Genomic DNA, 17,902 nt, shown 5'->3' with positions numbered 1-17,902 from the left:
AACAAAGAGACCTTTGCCACTTGGGTTTCAAACCTGCCCCCGTAACTTAGAGCTCGGGAGGAACGGGGACAGCTGCTGGCTCTATGGACATATTTGCATTCTGCACAGTACAGTTCCTGGATTAAAAGCACACTGTTGATTTATGCTCAGTTCTGGCATCATACTTCTTTATTGATTCATTTTACCACTTTTAAGTTTCTTTGGGAGGAGAAGCACACTCTGGGGAAGGGTGGGTAGAGAAGGAACAAGAGCAGCTCACAGGCGGATACCAACTGCCACCTCCACCCACCCACCCACCCAGATGACTGAGGCGGCCAAGCTTTGTGCCCAGAAGCCAGCCTCCCTGCTCTTCGAAGGCAGCCCAGAGCTGGGATAGCCCATGCTCCCCTCCCAGGGCAGCAGGGACTGAGAACATGCAGCCCCAGGAGCCATCTGGCTGTTTTCATCTCAGGGCAACAGCCTGTGTTTGAGTCTTGGGGAGGAAGGAGTGGCTGACCCCCTAAGATTCCCAGTCATCCTCATCTTCTTCTCCTGGTGCCTGGTGTGGGGGAGGCAGAGGAGGGATGGAGTCTGACATCCTAGCAAAGGCTCCTCCTGGCCCCTCACTGGCCCCTGTTGCAGGTCCTTTCCCTGAAATACCTGAGAGTGAGAAGGCTGAGAGTAAGAAGGTTGGTTTGGGGCACCAGTTCTTCCAACAAAAGGCTGAGGATGTGTGGCAAATACCCCAAGACCCTGGGCCCAGGAAGACAGCTTCTGCTCCCACCTCCTACCTTTGCGCCTCATGACCAGCTTGTTAAAGAGATCTGACATCAGGTCCCCACCTTGGCTTGTGGCTCTCACTACAACAGAAAAGCTCAGTTGAGATGGGGAGAGGCTGGCACAGGGCCAAGTATGGAAGCTGCCCTTGGGGTGGCATCTTCAGGGCTCAGTCCCATTTGCCCTCTTTTTGCTCACTATCCCTGCCCCCTCAGCCCAATCTTCTCCAGAGCTACCATGTCACTGCCAGCTCTTAGAGCTTCAGTCTATCAGTAGATCCAGTAAAACCATTTGAGTAACAAATTCTCAGAGCCGCCCTGTGAGACAGTAGGGCAAGTATGAGCTATCCCATGGTATAGATGAGGAAATTGGCCCAGAAAGCTTCAGCAGTTTGAGAGAACACAGGGCAAGTCAGAAGCAGAGCTGGGACACAAACTCAGCATGGATAACTTCCAAGACACTTGTTTTCTGCCTAGGTATTGTGTTTATGCTGGTGGTTGGGATTTACAGGAGACCAAATATGTAGTCTCAGGAAGTTTATAGAAATAAGACAGCTTACCCTCCAGGTCCTCTCCATAAAAATATCTCAGGTCCCTGTCCTTAGACAACTCTTGATAGAGCCCAAGAAACTTGTCTTATGTCATAGTTTGAGCTAGTGATGATGCTCTGTCCCCTACCAGCTTAGAGAGGAAAGCTTTATGAAGCAGACTCTAAAACCAGGAAGGAACCCACACCCAGGCAGGAGGGATAAGGATGTGATGTAATGGGGATGGCTACTCGGGCTTCTGGCAAGTGCTCTGGGCTGGGTGCTTGCCTTCTGACACTTCTAGGGTCCGGAAGGCAGAGAGCCCCCTTGTGGGCTCTGGTGGTATGAGGGAAGGAGATAACGAGGTCCCTTTGCTTGCAGCCTCTCACTGGAGTGGGCCTGGGGTTCCCTTACCTTGTTCCTGCTCCTTCTGCTTCTTCTTCTCCAGCTTACGCTCCTTGACGCTGCGGAGCTTGGCCTTGCCAATGCCCCCAGCCTGGCGGATAGACTCTAGCAGTGTGGCCCGGCCACTGGAGGGGTCAACCACTTCCTTAGGGGCTCCCTGGACTGGGGATGGGGTGGGAAAGGCAGATAAGGCAAGGCTAAGCCATAGGCTGACTTTGCCCAGCCAGGATTTGGAGAGACAAGCTTTAGTCCAGAGGCTTCACCTCAAGAAGTCCAGAGGCTTCACCTCAAAAGCCAGACATGAGGAAGGGGCTCTCCCTCTTAAAAGAGGAAGATGGTTGATGAAGTCTGGCTGAAGGCCTGAGTCGGAGCTGAGACTGTACAGGGTCTAAATTCTGATAACTTCATCCACCTGAGCTCAGGAAGTTCATGTGCCCAGGTCCCTGATCCTTTTCTCTAACCCCCAGCCTGTTGAGGTGCTGTCTGCACATGGGGACCCTATGAATTATCGGTGTGCAGACACTGTCTCTGTCTGAACACATGATCCAACAAGGGACAGTTGTATCACTTCTGGGTGCTGGAGATAGACTGGGAGGTAACATTAAAACTGAAGTGTGGCAATTTCAGGAATAAACTATTTCGTTCCTGCCAAACAAAACCAAACTCACTGCTGTCAAGTCAGTTCTGATTCCCAGCAACACCTCCTTAGATTTCTGAGGCAGTATCTCTACCGAAGTAGACTGCCAGTCGTCTTTCCGAGAAGTGGCTGGTGGGTTTGAACTGCCAGCCTTCTGGTTAGCAGTCAGATGCCTTAGGTGCACTACGCCACCCGAGCTCCCTTTGTTGCTATAGTGTTCCATTTTTCTTTTTTAGTAGTAGATGCCTTTTTTTTCCATTGGTTTAAAGTGAGAATAGGGGTCCCAAAGCCCCACCTGTCCAGCCTCCCTCCACCACTGCAGGTATCTCTGGGATTCCAGGACTCTACACAGTGTGAAAACCACTATTTCATGAACCCAGTGAACTAAGACACTTGAAATTTGAACTATTCTGAAAATCAAGGATTTATGACCACTTAACAAACATAAGAAAATCCTTCAGGGATCCTGAAATTAGATAAAGGTTCATAGCCCAGGGGCCCTCAAAGACCAACCACCCCACCCAAGTCCTGGTGTTGCCCTTACCTGAAGGAGACATGCTGCTGCCACCATCATCTTCCTTGGTGCCTTGGCCTAGAGGGGCCACGGTCTGGGGGGGGTGTTGGGGAGCACTGACCAGCACTGCAGGAGCTGGGGGAGGTGGCGGTGGGGGTGGAGGAGGTGGAGGTGCTGCTAGCACCCCATCTTCTACATCCAAAATAGAAGTGTAAGGTGCCTAAGGAAGAAGGTGGCAGAGTGGGGGAACTCCCCTGCCCAACTCCTGTTCAAGCTGTTGGCTCACCTGACTTGAAAGGCTCAGCTACCTCTGTGTGGAAGGTGGGCAGTTCTGGAATGGTGCCAGGAGCAGAGGGGGCAATGCCAGGGCCCAGATCAGCACTGTACATGAGATCATCAGCGATGCCAGGCAGATCAGGCAGGTAGGAAGGCACGTCGATCTCGGGCACTTGTCCCAGGTCAGGCACATAGAAATAGTTCTCCGGAGCCTGCAGGGTTAGTTGGCATATGGGAGTGGTGACTGCAAGGTTACAGGCCCTGCAAGTGTGGCCTTGGGGCAGTTAGCAGGGGCTCATGAATATCCCAGCTAGGACAGAATAAGGAGCTTGATAGGCTCCTCCACTGGATAAGACTCCTGGTGAGGCCAGCAGGGCTCCAGCCTCAGCCACCCACACCTCCTTACCCACCTAAGCCTCAGCTATCTCTACCTGTTGCTCCAGCTGCTCTCTCCTACTGATGGACAAAGGGGCATCGAACAGCTTCTCCTCCGTCTCTGCCCCCAGCATCACATGGGTCTTTGTAACAGCACCAGCCAATGGGTCCAGGAAGACATACTTTTTATACCTATGGAGGGGTGGAAGTCTACTTCAGGCTCATACTCCTGACCCATCTCTCCACTTCATCCAGGGGCACAGTTAGTTTTTATCATAGATTCTTGAGCCTTACAAGCCAAACCAAACTGGTAAGTTCCTGGCTCCCTAGTCTCCAGTCTGTTGCAGCACTTGGCCCCCCACAAAGCCAAGTCAGGCTTCCCATCCACCCCTCTGCCCCGCCTTCTGGCCATACAGGTTCTCAGTGGTGTTGAAGAGTAGCAAGGAGCTGACGGAGCTGATATTGCTGGGAAGACCTCCCAGCCCCTCCTCGGCCTCATCCTCAGGCTCTGGCTTGGTGTTCACACACACAGGGAAGTACTTGAGCTTCTCCTAGGAAAGATAAAATGACAGAGGAATGGTAGATCTCAGCACCAAGTCAACTAGGTTGAGGACAACCTAGTCAGAATCCTCCTGGGGGGACAATTCCTGTGGCAGGCCCTCAGTTCCTCCCCAACAGCCAGGGCTACTGTGGTTATCTCCATCACTATGTTTGTGTATGGGCTGTGTCCACCAGACCTGCAAGGCCCGCTCATCCAGGGGCCGGTGCTTGCTCTGGATCCTATGCCGGGGGCGTCTCTGGAGGCCAGGGTCTTGGGCCCCGGTAAAGATGGAGCTGTACTCCCGCAGATGCTCTGGGGCTGGGTACTTGGCACTGGAGAATACCTGCAGACAAGGGGAAGTCTGAAAGCTACTTCTCCAGGGGGCCCGAGAAGACCTAGAGGGTCGAGGTTGGAGAGGAAGAAACTCTGGGTGGGAGGAAAGCCTGAGGTAGGGCTCAGACAGGGAGAGATGGTAGGGAGTGGGATTTCTAGAACTGCCCACCAGCCACAGGGACACTGAGCTACCTTGATGGCTTTCTTGCTGCCCTTGATCTTTTCAATCTTAGCCTGAGCCAAGGAGACTCTCTCACCAATGGCCTTCAGCTGGCTTCGGCTCAGTTCCACATGCTGGGAGATCCTGCCATGGAAAAGACCACAGATGCTGGAGGCCACTCCCCAAATCCCTGCAGCCTCATGCACACTCCTGCTTCTACATGCAGGCTGGAAAGCCAGGGGCTTGGACAAGGGCTCTTAAAAAACAGTGTTGCTTGCTTGTTAGAACTGTTCTTGATAACTGCCCAGGTGACCTCTACAAGGATTATCCAACCCTGAAGGGTCCAGAAACTAAATGCATTAAGCTCTTTAGAGTTCTGGGTAAGGGGTGGGTCACTACCGTGACCCTGAGTTGGCTCCTGGACATGCCACTTGAGGGACATGGTTCCTGCCCTCCAGGAGTTGACAGACTCAAACAGGGCAAGCAAAGAAACAGAATCATAACTATTTATACATACAGCTGTTCACAGCTTGCAAAGCATTGTACATATTCCTTACAATTTATCATGCAAACCAAGCAAAACTCTGAAAATGAGGAAACTAGGAGTTCAGAGAAGCTGAGAGCCTGGCCTAGGTCATACAGCAAGGCTGGACTCAAATGTATCAACTGAATTCAAGTTCTAGACCTGCTCATGAAGAACTGCACCTATACACAGTAAATGGCACACGTGAATACATCCAAGCCCTTAACATAAGGCTCTCTGTGATCTGGTTCCTAACTTGCTACCCTGGATCAGTGGAATCCAGTGACACCAGCCGCTATGCTATTCCCTGAATGTGTCAAGTGCATCCTGTCTCATGGCCTTTGCATCAATGGAATGTCATTCCCTCTGATATTCCAGGGATGCACCTTCACATCACTAAGTCACCTCCTCGGTGTAGCCCTCCTGATCATAGAATCTATAAAAATGCATCTGACACTTTCCAACACCTTAACCTGCTTGACTTTTCCTTCACATTAGCATCTGGCGCTATCTATCTATTGTCTACATGGGACAAAGGCTCTTAAAAAACAGTGTTACCTGCATATCGCTGTTGATTCTGGACTGCCCAGGAGGCAATGCTCCCAGGTGGCTAAGCCTTTCTTTGTTGCTGTATCCCAGTGCCTAAGACAGTGCTTGGCACCTGGCAGGGGCTCTCTATGGTTACTGAATGACTATAACCCAAGTGCCTCATTTGTGAGTTTCTATGTTACTCAGCAATAGCTAGGTATTCCCTACTGCAAAATAACTCTGATTCTCACTTGCCAGGGTCTTCTTCCAACAGTCCCCTAGCTCCCCTACCTCCAGGCACACACACCAGCCCATGACCAGAGTATCAGCTATTCAGAGTGCCTACATCTCAGCATTCGCCTGGCAAGTGTGAGTGCACACATGGGGCACAAGAAACAAAGAGGCAGAGTCATGAACTTAGTTTATAGGGAGAAGCAGGAGGATCAGGTGGGAGGACAGAAGGGCTGCCCATCTCTGAGGCTAAGGAACTCTAGGATTTCACGGAAGGTTAAAGTAAACAGTCAAGAATCTGGCCCAACTTTCCTATATAACCCCTACCAACTCTAAAAGGTTTTGGCCCCCAGAGAACCCACCAACTTCACAAGCCAGGGGTGTCCATCCCCTAATGAAGTCTGCACTGATTGCTCCTGGCTTCTCATATGAAGGGACTCAGTGAGGTGGTGGTACTGGGGTATAAGCAGGCACCCTAAGCAGCTTAGTTTTCCTTCACAGACTGGTCTGAGGGTGGCAGCAATAATGATGGAGACAAACAGGGAAGTGTCCTTCCAGTGACAAGGACATCCGGCAGGGAGAAGGGTCTCCATCCTAGTCTAACTTGTAAACGACCTCAAGTTCCCCAATCGGCCACATCCTGGCCCTGGGCGCTGAAACAACCTTCAGCAATTGCATAACTGCTCCACTCCAGTGGCTGCATTGCTGTGGAAATGGGAGGGACATCAGAACTGGAGATGGACAAAGGCTATTGTGTCCTCACACTGAGCAGAGAATGGCTGGTTTCTTATAGTTGCAAATGTCAAGCCTAACAACAATCCCTGGCAAATTTCTGGAGTGGGGTATTAAAGACGGGGTCTATAAGCATTTTGGAAAGGAGGAGGCAAGTCCCAGGAGCCAGCACTGTTAGAAACTCACCGCATTTTTTTTTTGACACTGTTATTAGACTAGTATACCAGGGGAAAACCTTAAACACAGGGCTTTTTGAGTCAGCAAGGATTTTGATGGCTTCTCACAAAATCCCGTGGACAAGATGGAGCTATGGGAGTTGCATGAATGGACATTTAGGAATAACCAGAGCCAGATGAAGGTCAGCACCAGGAGGGTACTGCTGAAGAATGGAGAGACTGCAGGCAGGTCTCAGGCAGGGCCCTGGCCCAGCCCACTGAACACTTTACTAGTGAACTAACCCAAACCAACCCACTGCCATTGAGTCAATTCTGACTCACAGTGATTTTACAGGGCAGAGAAGAACTGTCCAACAGGGTTTCCAAGGCTGCAATATTTATGGAAGTAGACTGCTGCATCTTCCTCCTGCGGAGTGGCTGGTAGGTTTGAACCACTAGCCAAGCACCCCAGCCACTGTGCCACCAAAGCTCCCTTACTAGACATCTGTTAATTTACTGGGAGGGCCAGGAAACTGTATTGATCTTATCAAGGCTCAAAATAACCCTGAGGTCAGAGCATAGGATGCAGTCCACAAGATTCAATTTACAAGAAATGGATGTGAAGTCCACGTTTTAGACTTAAAAGTCAGGTCACAAATATAGAAGATGGGAGCAACTTGGTTTATAGCAGCTCAGGTGAAAAAAGACCTCAAAGTTTTAGTTAACTAAACCAGAAAAACCAAACCCCGTGCCACTGAGTTGATTCCTATTCACAGCAACCTCCACTGGGTTTCTAAGGCTATAAATCTTTATAGAAGTAGATTGCCTTTATCTTCCTCCCACAGAGCAGCTGGTGGGTTTGAACTGCTGACCTTCCATAAGTATCCACATGCCTTACCTACTAAGCCACGAGAACGCCTTACTAGAAGCTCAGTATTAGCTAAAAGCTCATTAAGCAGTTTAAAAAGGCAATGAGATCTTAAGGCACATGGCTCCTCATCCCTCTCCTACCCGCCTGCCTTCTTTCAGTAAGCACACAGGGAACATCCACCCTGTTGAAAGCACGACAGAGCCAATACAGCCTCCCAAGAAATGAGAGCTAACACCATGCACTGATCATACCCACATCTGTGTCCGCTATAAGTTGTGTGTGCATTTTAAGAGGACTCTGAATCTCTTTCTAGACTGTGAAGTCTATCTTATCCACTGCTGGATCCTTAGCACCAGGAACAGTGCCTGGCATGTGACTGAGGATTAACAAATATTGGCTGAATAAAAGTGGCAAATTAACAAACATCCAAAGGCAAGTGATAAGGAAAGTGATGAATGAGAAACTCATGTCGTACAAAGACAACTGAAGGATGTCCTGCTAAAGATGAGATGACTTAGAGAATATGATAATGCCCTTCAAATAGCAAAAATATCAAAAATGCTGTCAGGTAAAAAAGTGATTAGACTCACTTCCTGACACCCCAGAGGGCTGCATTAGGATAGTGGGTAGAGTTACAAGGAAGATCTCAGTTCTGCATAAGGAGGACTTTCTAATAAACAGCTGTGTGGCTTTGCAAAGCAATGCAATTCCAGATGGAGGAGTGCCTGTCGGGGATGCTCCAAGGGAGATTCTTGCCTGGGCCAGAGGAAGGAAGATACGATTTCCAGTGCCTAAGGCACCCGGAGCTCTGGTAGCATAGTGGCTAAGGCACTTGACTGCTAACCAGAAGGCAGGCGGTTCAAACCCACCAGCCACTCCTCGGAAGGAAGGTTGGGCAATCCTACTTCCGTAGTGATACTGCCTTGATACTGCCTCGGAAACCCAAGGAGGGGTCACTATGAGTCGGGGCCGACTCGACGGCAAACAACAATAAGGCACCTGACTGCTAACCAGAAGGCTGGAGGTTCAAACCCACCAGCCACTCCTAGGAAGGAAGGTTGGGCAATCTACTTCCGTAGTGATACCACCTTGGAAACCCATGGAGGGGCTGCTGAATTGGATCCGACTCCAAGGCAGTGAGTGTGGGTTTTTTCTTCTTTTTTTCCTTATTCAAAAGCCTGTAAGTATAATGAATGCCATCCTTGTTGACAAAGCCCCTAAGCAGTCTAATCTCTGTGACCACACCATAATGCTTAGGAAAGCAGAGACCAAGGATGACAATGAGCTTTTAATTCTCATGCCACCTCAAGGACTGCCAGTGACCAGCTGGAAAGCTGTGTCAGGATGGATTGTTAGGCCACTGGAGAACACCAGGCCTTTCTTGCAAGGCTCAAGGAGATTCAGGTCTCTCAGGGAGACAAGAAATAAACATAAATAACTAGTGTCTTAGAGACCTGAGTTTAAAGTCTACTTAGTAGCCATGTGACCTTGGACAAGTCATTTAATTTAGCTGACAAATAGGAAGAGTAACTCCCATATCATAGAATTATTGTGAAGGTTAAAATGACCTAATGAATGTATAAAAAAAACTTACTGCCATTGAGTCGGATCTGACTCATAATGACCCCTCCTTGGGTTTCTGAGGCAGTATCACTATGGAAGTAGATTGCCCAACCTTCCTTCCACGGAGTGGCTGGTGGATTTGAACCGCCAGCCTTCTGGTTAGCAATCAAATGCTTTAGGCACTACACCACCAGAGCTCCCAATGTATGTATAGTGCTCCTGTACTAGCTGACTAGAACGCAATTAACATTTGTTACTATTGCCCATATCAGCATCCATACGACTGGGAGGAATAAAGGGCTACAGGCATTCAGAGGAAAGTAAGAACAGGAGTACAGTGGGGAGGACTGGGGAGTTTTCACCAAGAGGCAGTCCTGAGTAGACCCAAAGAAGGATATTCAAGGCAGAAGCAGTCAGCACTTTGCAAGAACACCATGGAGGCAGGTGTCAGAGGAACAGCAAGCTGCTGCTGGACTGGAGTGACAGGTGTTTAAGGAGGCTTCATAGGGATCACTCTCCTGATATTGGAAAGGGAGTGGACTAAGGATGGCCAGTACAGTGTTTGGGGTCTTGTCCTACCACCTTCAAAGATGTTCCCCCATTCCCTTATGAGAATATTTTCTATGAAGCCAGACAGGCCCACAGCCCCTCCAGGGCTGCCACTGGCTCATCACTATCAGGAAGCCAGTCCTGCAGAAGCTGCTGGAGTAGGGGGCACTTACTCTTGACCTATGATTGCTGCTCCTGTCCCTTCCCTCCCCTTCATCCTGAACCTCTGTCTCAGCCTCTGAACCTGGGCTCCTGCTTCCACCTTTATCTTCCCTACTTACTGGGATAATTAAGAATGATCTGCTAATTATGCAGGCCGCTGATTTAAGTGTTTCCTAACCTTGGAGCCACCAGGTGCCAATCAGAAGACAGAAGAAGGAGGGGGGAAGGGGAAAATGGAGGAAGAGTGAGAAAGGAAAAAGGAAGTGAGGAAAAGGGGAAGTGATGAGGAATGTGAGAAGAGCAGAAAAGGGAGAAAGGGGGAGAAAAAGGAGAACAGGAGATGGAAGGAAGGAAAGAGGAAGAAGAGAAAATAAGGAAGGGAGGAAAGGAGAAGAGCTTTACAGAGAAAATTAACCCTTTCTCAGGAGTAAGGAGCTAGAAAGTTGGCTCCTGCTTCTCAGGCAGTGGTTAAGCAGGGGCAGGGAGGAAACTGACAGATGACAGCATCCAAACTTCCACACAGAATTTGTCCAGCCCTGTTCCATATGCTACACCAACCCTCCTGCCTCATTATCTAAGTCATGTGAAGCAGGTGATGTCTCTGAGCAGGTATTTCAGGACCTGGCTGCTCCTGGGTGAATACTGGGACAAGGAGAGAGGGGCAGAGGGAGATGTGCTAGGCAGAAGAGAGCCAGGGAGGGGGCTGGAAGGAACATGGCTGAAGAAAGCCTGCGAGGTACTTGTCATTCTCTCTGGTCTCTGCTCGGCAGCAGGCTCCCTGCTGCAGCAGAGCAGGAGGAAGGAGGCTAGCTTGGAATGCTAATTTTCCATGAGCTCACCTATCTGCGGAACTGGGCACAGGCTCCACTGAGGCCCGGCCCCATGCCTGGGCCTAAAGTTGGGGTGGGGTAGGGGTGAATGGGGGCAGGAGACAAAGAGAGTCTCTCCCCTACCACCTGTCTCTAAGAGATTTCCAAGCAGAAGGAGCATGTGTAAGGGGGGCAAATGCAAGCTAGAGGCACCTCCTCATCACAGAAGCCCACATCCTTGCTGTCTACTGCAGGAGGGGGGAGGGCAGACAGATGAGAATAGGCCTCAGCACTCCCCACCCCAATCACCACTGGCTCCTCCTCCTCATTTCCAATCTGTCACCATGTCCTGTCATTGTTTCCTTTGAAATGTCTCTTATCCAGCCCTCCCCGTTGGCACCTCCTCGGACTACATCCTCATCCCTTTCATGCCCTGACTATAGTAACAGCTTCTGTGTGTTCCTGGAATACACGTTTTCCCCCTTCTTGTCTACCCTGTGTTAACTACCAGATGAACTTTCCCAAAAATCTTTTGTCCCACCGCTCCCCTCCTAAAGAATCTACTGTGGCTCCCTAAGGCTGCTGTGATGAGAACTCTGAGAAGACCTAACTTACTTATCCCAACACGGCACACATCCACCATCTGCCATCCCTCCCACCCAGGCTCACAGCCCTGTGGAGGACACTAAGAAGCTCAGGGCAGAGCCCTCCAGGCCCCACAGTCCAGAAGGGGAAGAAGATCAACAGACACACAAAGGGTTCTACAATTCAGGAACTGAACTCATGGGACAGGCAGAATGTGCATGGTCCCAGTAGAAGCCCCTCCCCCTCCAACCCTGAAAGCCCCTCACACACTGTGCTCCAGGCCAGTGAGGCTTCCTCATGTGCCTTTGGCCCCATTTCTAGACCTCACCAGATGACTGGCACATCCACCTTCCTAAGCTGTTTAACCATAACCTGTCCCTCCTCATAGCCTAGTTTATGTCCCCTCTCCTCCAAGAGTGGGCAAGCAGTTTTCCTCTCTAACATTCATGTACCCCTTACTCACATCCCCCTAGCCCTGGCAAGGAGTTCTGGGATGGACCTGAGAGCCAAGCAAGGCTAATGAGCTGAGTGTGACTTCTGGAGCCACCACAAGAGCAAGGCCGTCTGGGAACAGAGCCAACTCAGAAGCAGCAAACTGGGATGGCATGAGAGCAAAATCAGGTCCTGATGACATCATTTAAGCCCTTCAACTCTGACTGATTGGTAACTTCTAGCTTAAAATGGTTTGGGGAGATGTGAATGACAAATGCTCCTATTCTTACTTTTTCCCCCCTTTTATCAGATCCCCAGAAGCCCACACCCACAGAGTTTGTGCTATGCAACTAAGCATCAACCTAACTCTACTACTTTTCCACTAGACTCCTAAGCTCCTTGGGGACAGGAACTATGTCAGATACGTATGTGGTGCCTCTCACAGGGTCCATCCAGCTCAATGTTGGGCACACAGTGGGGGATCAATGGGGTGACCTGGAACATAGTTGTGCAGGGAGCTAGGTCAAAGACAGGGCTCTTGAGAGGCATCTTGTCCTCCACAAGCCACACCCAGCCACTTGGAGGGACCTACCCACCGCTCCCCTCCCTTGGAGATAGCCTTCCTGCCCTTGCTGCATCTCATCTTAGGCAGAAGGACATGAGACTGTCTACAAAGTGCTAAATACAAGGATCAGAAAGAAAAGTCTGTCTAAAACCCGATCTTCCCCTTAGAGAATGCAGTCACAAACCAGGGGAGGAAATACAAAGACTCCTGGTAGCCATAATCTGGGTCTGATGGCTCTTAAAGGTCTGTATCCTCTTGCTTTATGTGTCCCTTGGGCACATTTAACACAAAAGTAAGCCCGGAGGGCACACCTCACACATTCCACACTATTGATACCAGGTTGGTGGATGGCTACCACAGGCAACATATGAGCAGAGATGGTATCAATAGAAAAAAACAAGAACTAACACGTCATGCTTACTATGTGCCTGATACTGTTCTACATGTATTAATTCCTTTCCAAATTTTAATTTGTTTAATCCTTATAACAATTCTAGGAGCAAAGTACTATCATTATTACAGTGTTACAGATCAGAACACTGAGGTTTAGAGAGGGTAAGTAACTTGATCAAGGTTGCAGAGCAAGCAAACGGGAGAGCCACATCTGAATCCAGGAGATGTGCTCCAGAGGCAACATCCTTACCCACGGCAGTGCCCTTCCCCTTGGTTACATTTACATTCTGAATGGGCTTGGGCAGGCAGGTGCTTTAATGGTCAGGTAAGAGGCAGAAGAATCAAGGGGGTGGCATTTACACCAAGTCCAACTGGAGACGATGATGTTTCCTCACCTCGTTGGTTTGGAAAGGCTTCTGAGAAGAGGCAGACTTTCAATTGGGGAAGGAAGAGGCACTTTCTAGGTGAAGGAATAGGGCACTCCAGGCATGGGAAACCACCAAGGGAAAGGTGGTTGGTGACTTGGACCATCAGAGGACCCTCAGCCAGTCCGTAAATACTTCTCACAATCATAATTAAATCATTAATCATAAAGTTCGTTGTTTAAAGTTTGTCTCTCCTGCCAAAGTATGTATTTTAGTTGGGCTGGGTCTTTGTCTTCTTTATTGATGTATCTAAAGAAGTTAGCACAATGCCCTACACAGAAAAAGTGTTCAATAAATATTTTCTAAGGAATTTGTTGACTAAGGAATAAGTGAAGGGACAGGCATCCCCAGTGGGAAGAAAAACATGATTGGGAGAACAGTGCTGTGACCAGGGCCCCGAGGGTGCTACTACCCACTGCCATCAAGTTGATTCCCACTCATAGCGACCCTATAGGGCAAAGTAGAAGTGCCCCATAAGCTTTCCAAGGCTGTGAATCTTTATGGAAGCAGACTGCCTCATCTTTCTCCTGTGGAGCAGCTGCTGAGTTCAAACTGCCAACCATCTGGTTAGCAGCCAAATGTTTTAACCACTGTGCCACCAAAGCTCTAGGAGGCTAAGTGGGACAGTAAGTACAGGTCTGGGTTCAACTCCAGACCACCACAATAAACTGAGTATCAGAATAAAGCAAGTCACACAAATTTCGTGGCTTCCCAGTGCATATAAAAGTTCTGTTTATGCTATACTGTAGTCTATTAAGGGTGCAACAGCATTATGAAAAAGTGTGAAATATGATAAGAATTATCCAAATGTGACACAGACACACAAAGTGAACACATGCTGCTGGAAAAATGAAGCTGACAGACTTGCTCGATGCAAAGTTGCCACAAACCTTCAATTTCTAAAAAACACAATTATCTGTGAAACACAATAAAATGCACCACATTAAAACAAGGTATGCCTATAGTGAGCTCTCAGGAAGTTATGAGAAAAGGCTTCCAAGCTAGGCTCCTACTTTGGGCCCCTGGGGCACAGGGAAACCCTTTAGGACCAAAAATCATCAAAGTGGCTGCTCCCAGAAGGTACAATTCTGGGACTGGGGAAAGACCCAGGACGGGGTGGTCCTCTCATCAGGTAGGGGCGGGTGGCAGCACCTACCTGCTAAAGATGTCTCCGGAGACTTTCTGTAGGTACTGCAGAGCATCTGCCACCTGCTGGATGGCTTCTTCTCGCCGCAGGTCTGGCTGGATGAGGGGCACCGCATAGGTCTGGCCCACCAAGGAATGCTGGGTCCTCACAGGAGTCATGGTGCCTGTGGGTGGGAACCAGAACATCAGGACCATCTCCTGCTCACCCATCCCAGGGCAGGGACCAGGAGAATTGAGTATAGCCCCTCTCTGCCTCTCACCCCAACTGTTTGCCATGGGTTCAGTTGGTGTGGGTAGGGGTGGGAAACAGCCTTTGATGGGAGGCAGGAGCTCACAAAAGATGGTGTTCAGTTAATGCCCACTGAATGAAGGAGAGGGCAGGACCAGGGACTGAGAGATGAGAGAAGGTACAACTTTGTTGACTCCCTAGAAAGTGCTTGGCTTGGTATCTGCTAGGGGTGCTTTACATTTACTATCTCATTTTGATCTCCTAAGCCTGGGTGAACCAGAAACCCTTGCTGAAGAGTATAAAAGAGGCTGGAACGGATGGTTTTGGGGGGTGGGGGGTAGGGCGGCACAGAAATTGCTTGAGTCAAGTGTTAAAAAAACAAAAAAAAAACAGACTCCACAGTTCTTCCATCTTTGACCCCTGAGGAACTGGGGGCCTGTTCTTGACATTGGCTAAGGCAGTGTTTTCTGATTCTGAGTAGAGGAGTGTCCTGACTCTGCTCACTCAGGCCAGAGCTAAGGGGGCTCAGGAAGAAGGAGGGGAATGTGGGGACAGGGAACAGGAAGGGAAAAACACTCCTTCAAATTGCAAGGCGAGGGCAGAGTCTATTTATACTGGGTTTAATTAACTCCGCTCCCTGGTGCCACTAAAGCAGCAATCACATTGCAGACGGCACTGATTTGATTGGCAAGAGACGCGCCAGGCAGAATATTAAGGCACAGGGTCCCTATAAATAGCCTAATCACAGCCCCTCGCTGGAAGACATTAATCAGGCCTGGCACGGTGCCCTAGACCTGCTCTCCTAGGCACCATTATTGGGGCTCCTGGTTGCAAAGGAAGTGTGGGTGGAGCTGGGGGCATATGACAATGAAGGCCTAGGATGCCTCATTTGGGCTTAAAGTGCTGTGTGTTTTGGGTAAGTTGCTTGCCTTCTCTGAATCTCTGATTCTTTCCATTTTCCCATTCTGCAGACAGAACTGGCACTGTTCTGTTCCCAACAGACCACTCCTTTGACCTGCTGGCTTCTCTAGCCCTCTTCTTCAACCCTACTTGTTCTCAAAATAGTACTTTTTTTCATCTGAGATAACCCATTTTGCTCTTCAACTTTTTATCCAGTTGTGAGTTCCCTCTTGACTTCCAGGAAGGACATCCTCAGCTATCCAGAAATGAACCTTTGTATTTATGGATACAAATGTGCTGGCTATTCTAACTTAGTTCTGTGTCTCAGTTTCTCTATCTACAAGCCTTGGAAAAAGAGAAAAGGTAAAAGATACTTCTGTGCACATCTTGAGATGCATTCTTCATTGTTAGTTACTACATCTGGGATGGGTGTGTGTTTCTGCTTCGAGGCTGGGGGTAGTAGTACAAGCATGAATCTTTTAAACAGGGAATTTTAATTCTGGAAGTTCCTTCCAGAATTAAAAGGCTGAGTACAGGTTAGCCACTTATTCATTCTGTCTGCAAACATTCACTGATCATCTGTTAGGTGCCAGCCATGATCACAACAAAGATGAATAAGACACTATATTAGCCAGGGATTCAGCCTCGAAAACAATTAAACATTATGTGATAAGTGCTCTAATTTAGCCATGAATACAGTGTTAAGAAGGAGCGATACATTCCTTCTGGGGTTAGGGGAGTCAGGAAAAACTCAGTAGTTGCTGTTCCTCCCTACCAGGCCTGGGTGGAGTGGGGAGGGAGAGTGTTCCAGGTAGAAGGAACAGCCTGAACACAGGTGTGTTCATGAATGGCAAGTGGTCTAGAGTGGTAAGAGGATAACCATCCCTGCGGAAGCAGCAGGGAAAAAGAGAGGCTAGATTATGAAAAACACTGACTACTACAAGAAGTTTGGCTATGAGCCTGTTGGTCAGGAACTAAATTCTTATAACTACACTGTCCAATCTGGTAGCCACTTGCTAGCTACATGTGGCTACTGAGCACTGGAAATGTAGGTAGTGTGAATTGAGATGTACTGTAAGTGAAAAAAATGAGCTCTGGTAGCACAGTGACTAAAGCATCTGACTACTAACCAAGAGGTTGGTAGTTCAAACCACCAGCCATTCCATGCAATCAAGACTGGGCAATCTACTTCCGTAAAGACTTACCACCTCAGAAACCCAGGGGGGGTCATTGTTGTTGTTATGTGCCGTGGAGTTGGCCCCAACTCATAGCGACCCCTCCTTGGGTTTCTGAGGCAGTATCACTACGGAAGTAGGATTGCCCAACCTTCCTTCCCAGGAGTGGCTGATGGGTTTGAACCGCCAGCCTTCTGGTTAGCAGTCAAGTGCTTTAGCCACTATGCTACCAGAGCTCGGGGAGGGGGGTGGGTTGGGGGGGGTCATTAAGAGTCGGAATAGACTTGATGGCAGTGGGTGTGGGGTTTTTTTAAGTGTAAAATGCACAGCTAACTTCAAAGACTTCTTACGAGAAAAGAATGTAAAATATTTCATTAATAATTCTTATACTGATTACATGCTAAAATATTTTTTATTTACTAGGTTAAATTATTATATTAATTCCACCTGTTTCGTTTTTAAAATCACATGTGTGTTTCACATTATATCTCTATTGGACAACGCTGTCTTAAGAAAATCTGATATAAAACAAAACAAAAACTATGGACCCTCCCTGGGTCTATACCCCAAGTTAAAAACCTCTGTGGAAAGCCATCTGGAACAAGCACGGGTCAAGCAGCTGGGATCAACTAAAAGGGATCAAGGGAAATCCGGGCACAAGCCAGCCGCAGTGCGGGAGAGGAGTTGCAAAAGAAGTGCCCAAGGATCCATTTCTATCTCATTCCTAGAACGAAGAGCCAAACAGGGTGGAGAGACACATGTGGGTCACGGGGCTCCGCGGGCCGAGTTAGGAAGTGGAAAGCCAGAGCCGGGAGACGCGAGCTCCCTTTTCCAGCAGAGGCCTCCCTCCCAGCTCCCAGCCTCGGCCTCACTCCGGGGCGGGGAAGGGTGGGAGAATGGGGTGTAAGGTTTGGCTCCCGGGTAGGAAAGTCCCGGGACAACAGGGGAGTAGACAGCTGCTACGGCTGGGCACGGGCCGGCACCGCTTCCAGCCGGGCAGCAAGCCAAGCGGCGGAAGAGGAAATGAACCCCGGTACAGCGTCTCCAATCCCAGCTGCTTCTCCTAGACACTCCCTGGTCCTCACCTCAGCGTGGGCCGGCGCAGTGCTGATACCGCGGATTGCCGCTCGGGGTGTGACCTCCGAGCCCTCACCGCTCAGCTCCCGCAGCCCAGCCCCCCATTTCTCCGCGTTCTCCTCTCTGCCCCCATATCCGCCGGCGCAAGGCCGAGCACCTCCCACACACCCGCGCGCTCGCGCTCGTCCCTCCCAAGAGCCCCACTTTCTGGCTCGGCCCTGAACGCTTTCTCCTGGCGCCGGGTAAACGGACGCAGGCTGACCAGCCCGCGCGGGGGTGCTGCGCGTTTCCTCACCTGCGCGCCGCCGCCGCCGCCCCAGCCCGCGAGC

General features: G+C 49.6%; 1 protein-coding gene across 1 annotated transcript; it reads right to left on the bottom strand.

Annotated features, from left to right (window-relative positions):
• Positions 1-499: 499 nt before the first annotated feature.
• WASHC1 (WASH complex subunit 1) lies at positions 500-14,351 on the bottom strand. The gene is made up of 10 exons (XM_042780439.1): positions 14,203-14,351; positions 4,556-4,667; positions 4,227-4,373; positions 3,904-4,040; positions 3,546-3,681; positions 3,127-3,326; positions 2,869-3,038; positions 1,697-1,849; positions 771-839; positions 500-639 (listed from the first exon to the last, which is right to left on the bottom strand). Exons 1-10 carry the CDS (start codon positions 14,349-14,351, stop codon positions 500-502), a joined length of 1,413 nt encoding a protein of 470 aa, XP_042636373.1.
• Positions 14,352-17,902: the final 3,551 nt, after the last annotated feature.

This window comes from Orycteropus afer, unplaced genomic scaffold (assembly GCF_000298275.1).
Source record: "Orycteropus afer afer isolate SDZICR_OR568_19922 unplaced genomic scaffold, OryAfe1.0 scaffold00040, whole genome shotgun sequence".
Taxonomy (NCBI): domain Eukaryota; kingdom Metazoa; phylum Chordata; class Mammalia; order Tubulidentata; family Orycteropodidae; genus Orycteropus; species Orycteropus afer.
Note: the sequence above shows the minus strand (reverse complement) of the source record. Positions and strands in the feature narration are given on the sequence as shown.

Bases quoted from the DNA above. Each gene is read 5' to 3' on its own strand.
- WASHC1 (XM_042780439.1), bottom strand. From the start codon at position 14,351: ATGACTCCTGTGAGGACCCAGCATTCCTTGGTGGGCCAGACCTATGCG. The intron at 4,374-4,555 runs GTAGCTCAGTGT...CCTTGTCTGCAG, and splicing joins GCAGCAAGAAAGCCATCAAG to GTATTCTCCAGTGCCAAGTA. The intron at 3,682-3,903 runs GTATGGCCAGAA...ACCCCTCCATAG, and splicing joins TTCAACACCACTGAGAACCT to GTATAAAAAGTATGTCTTCC.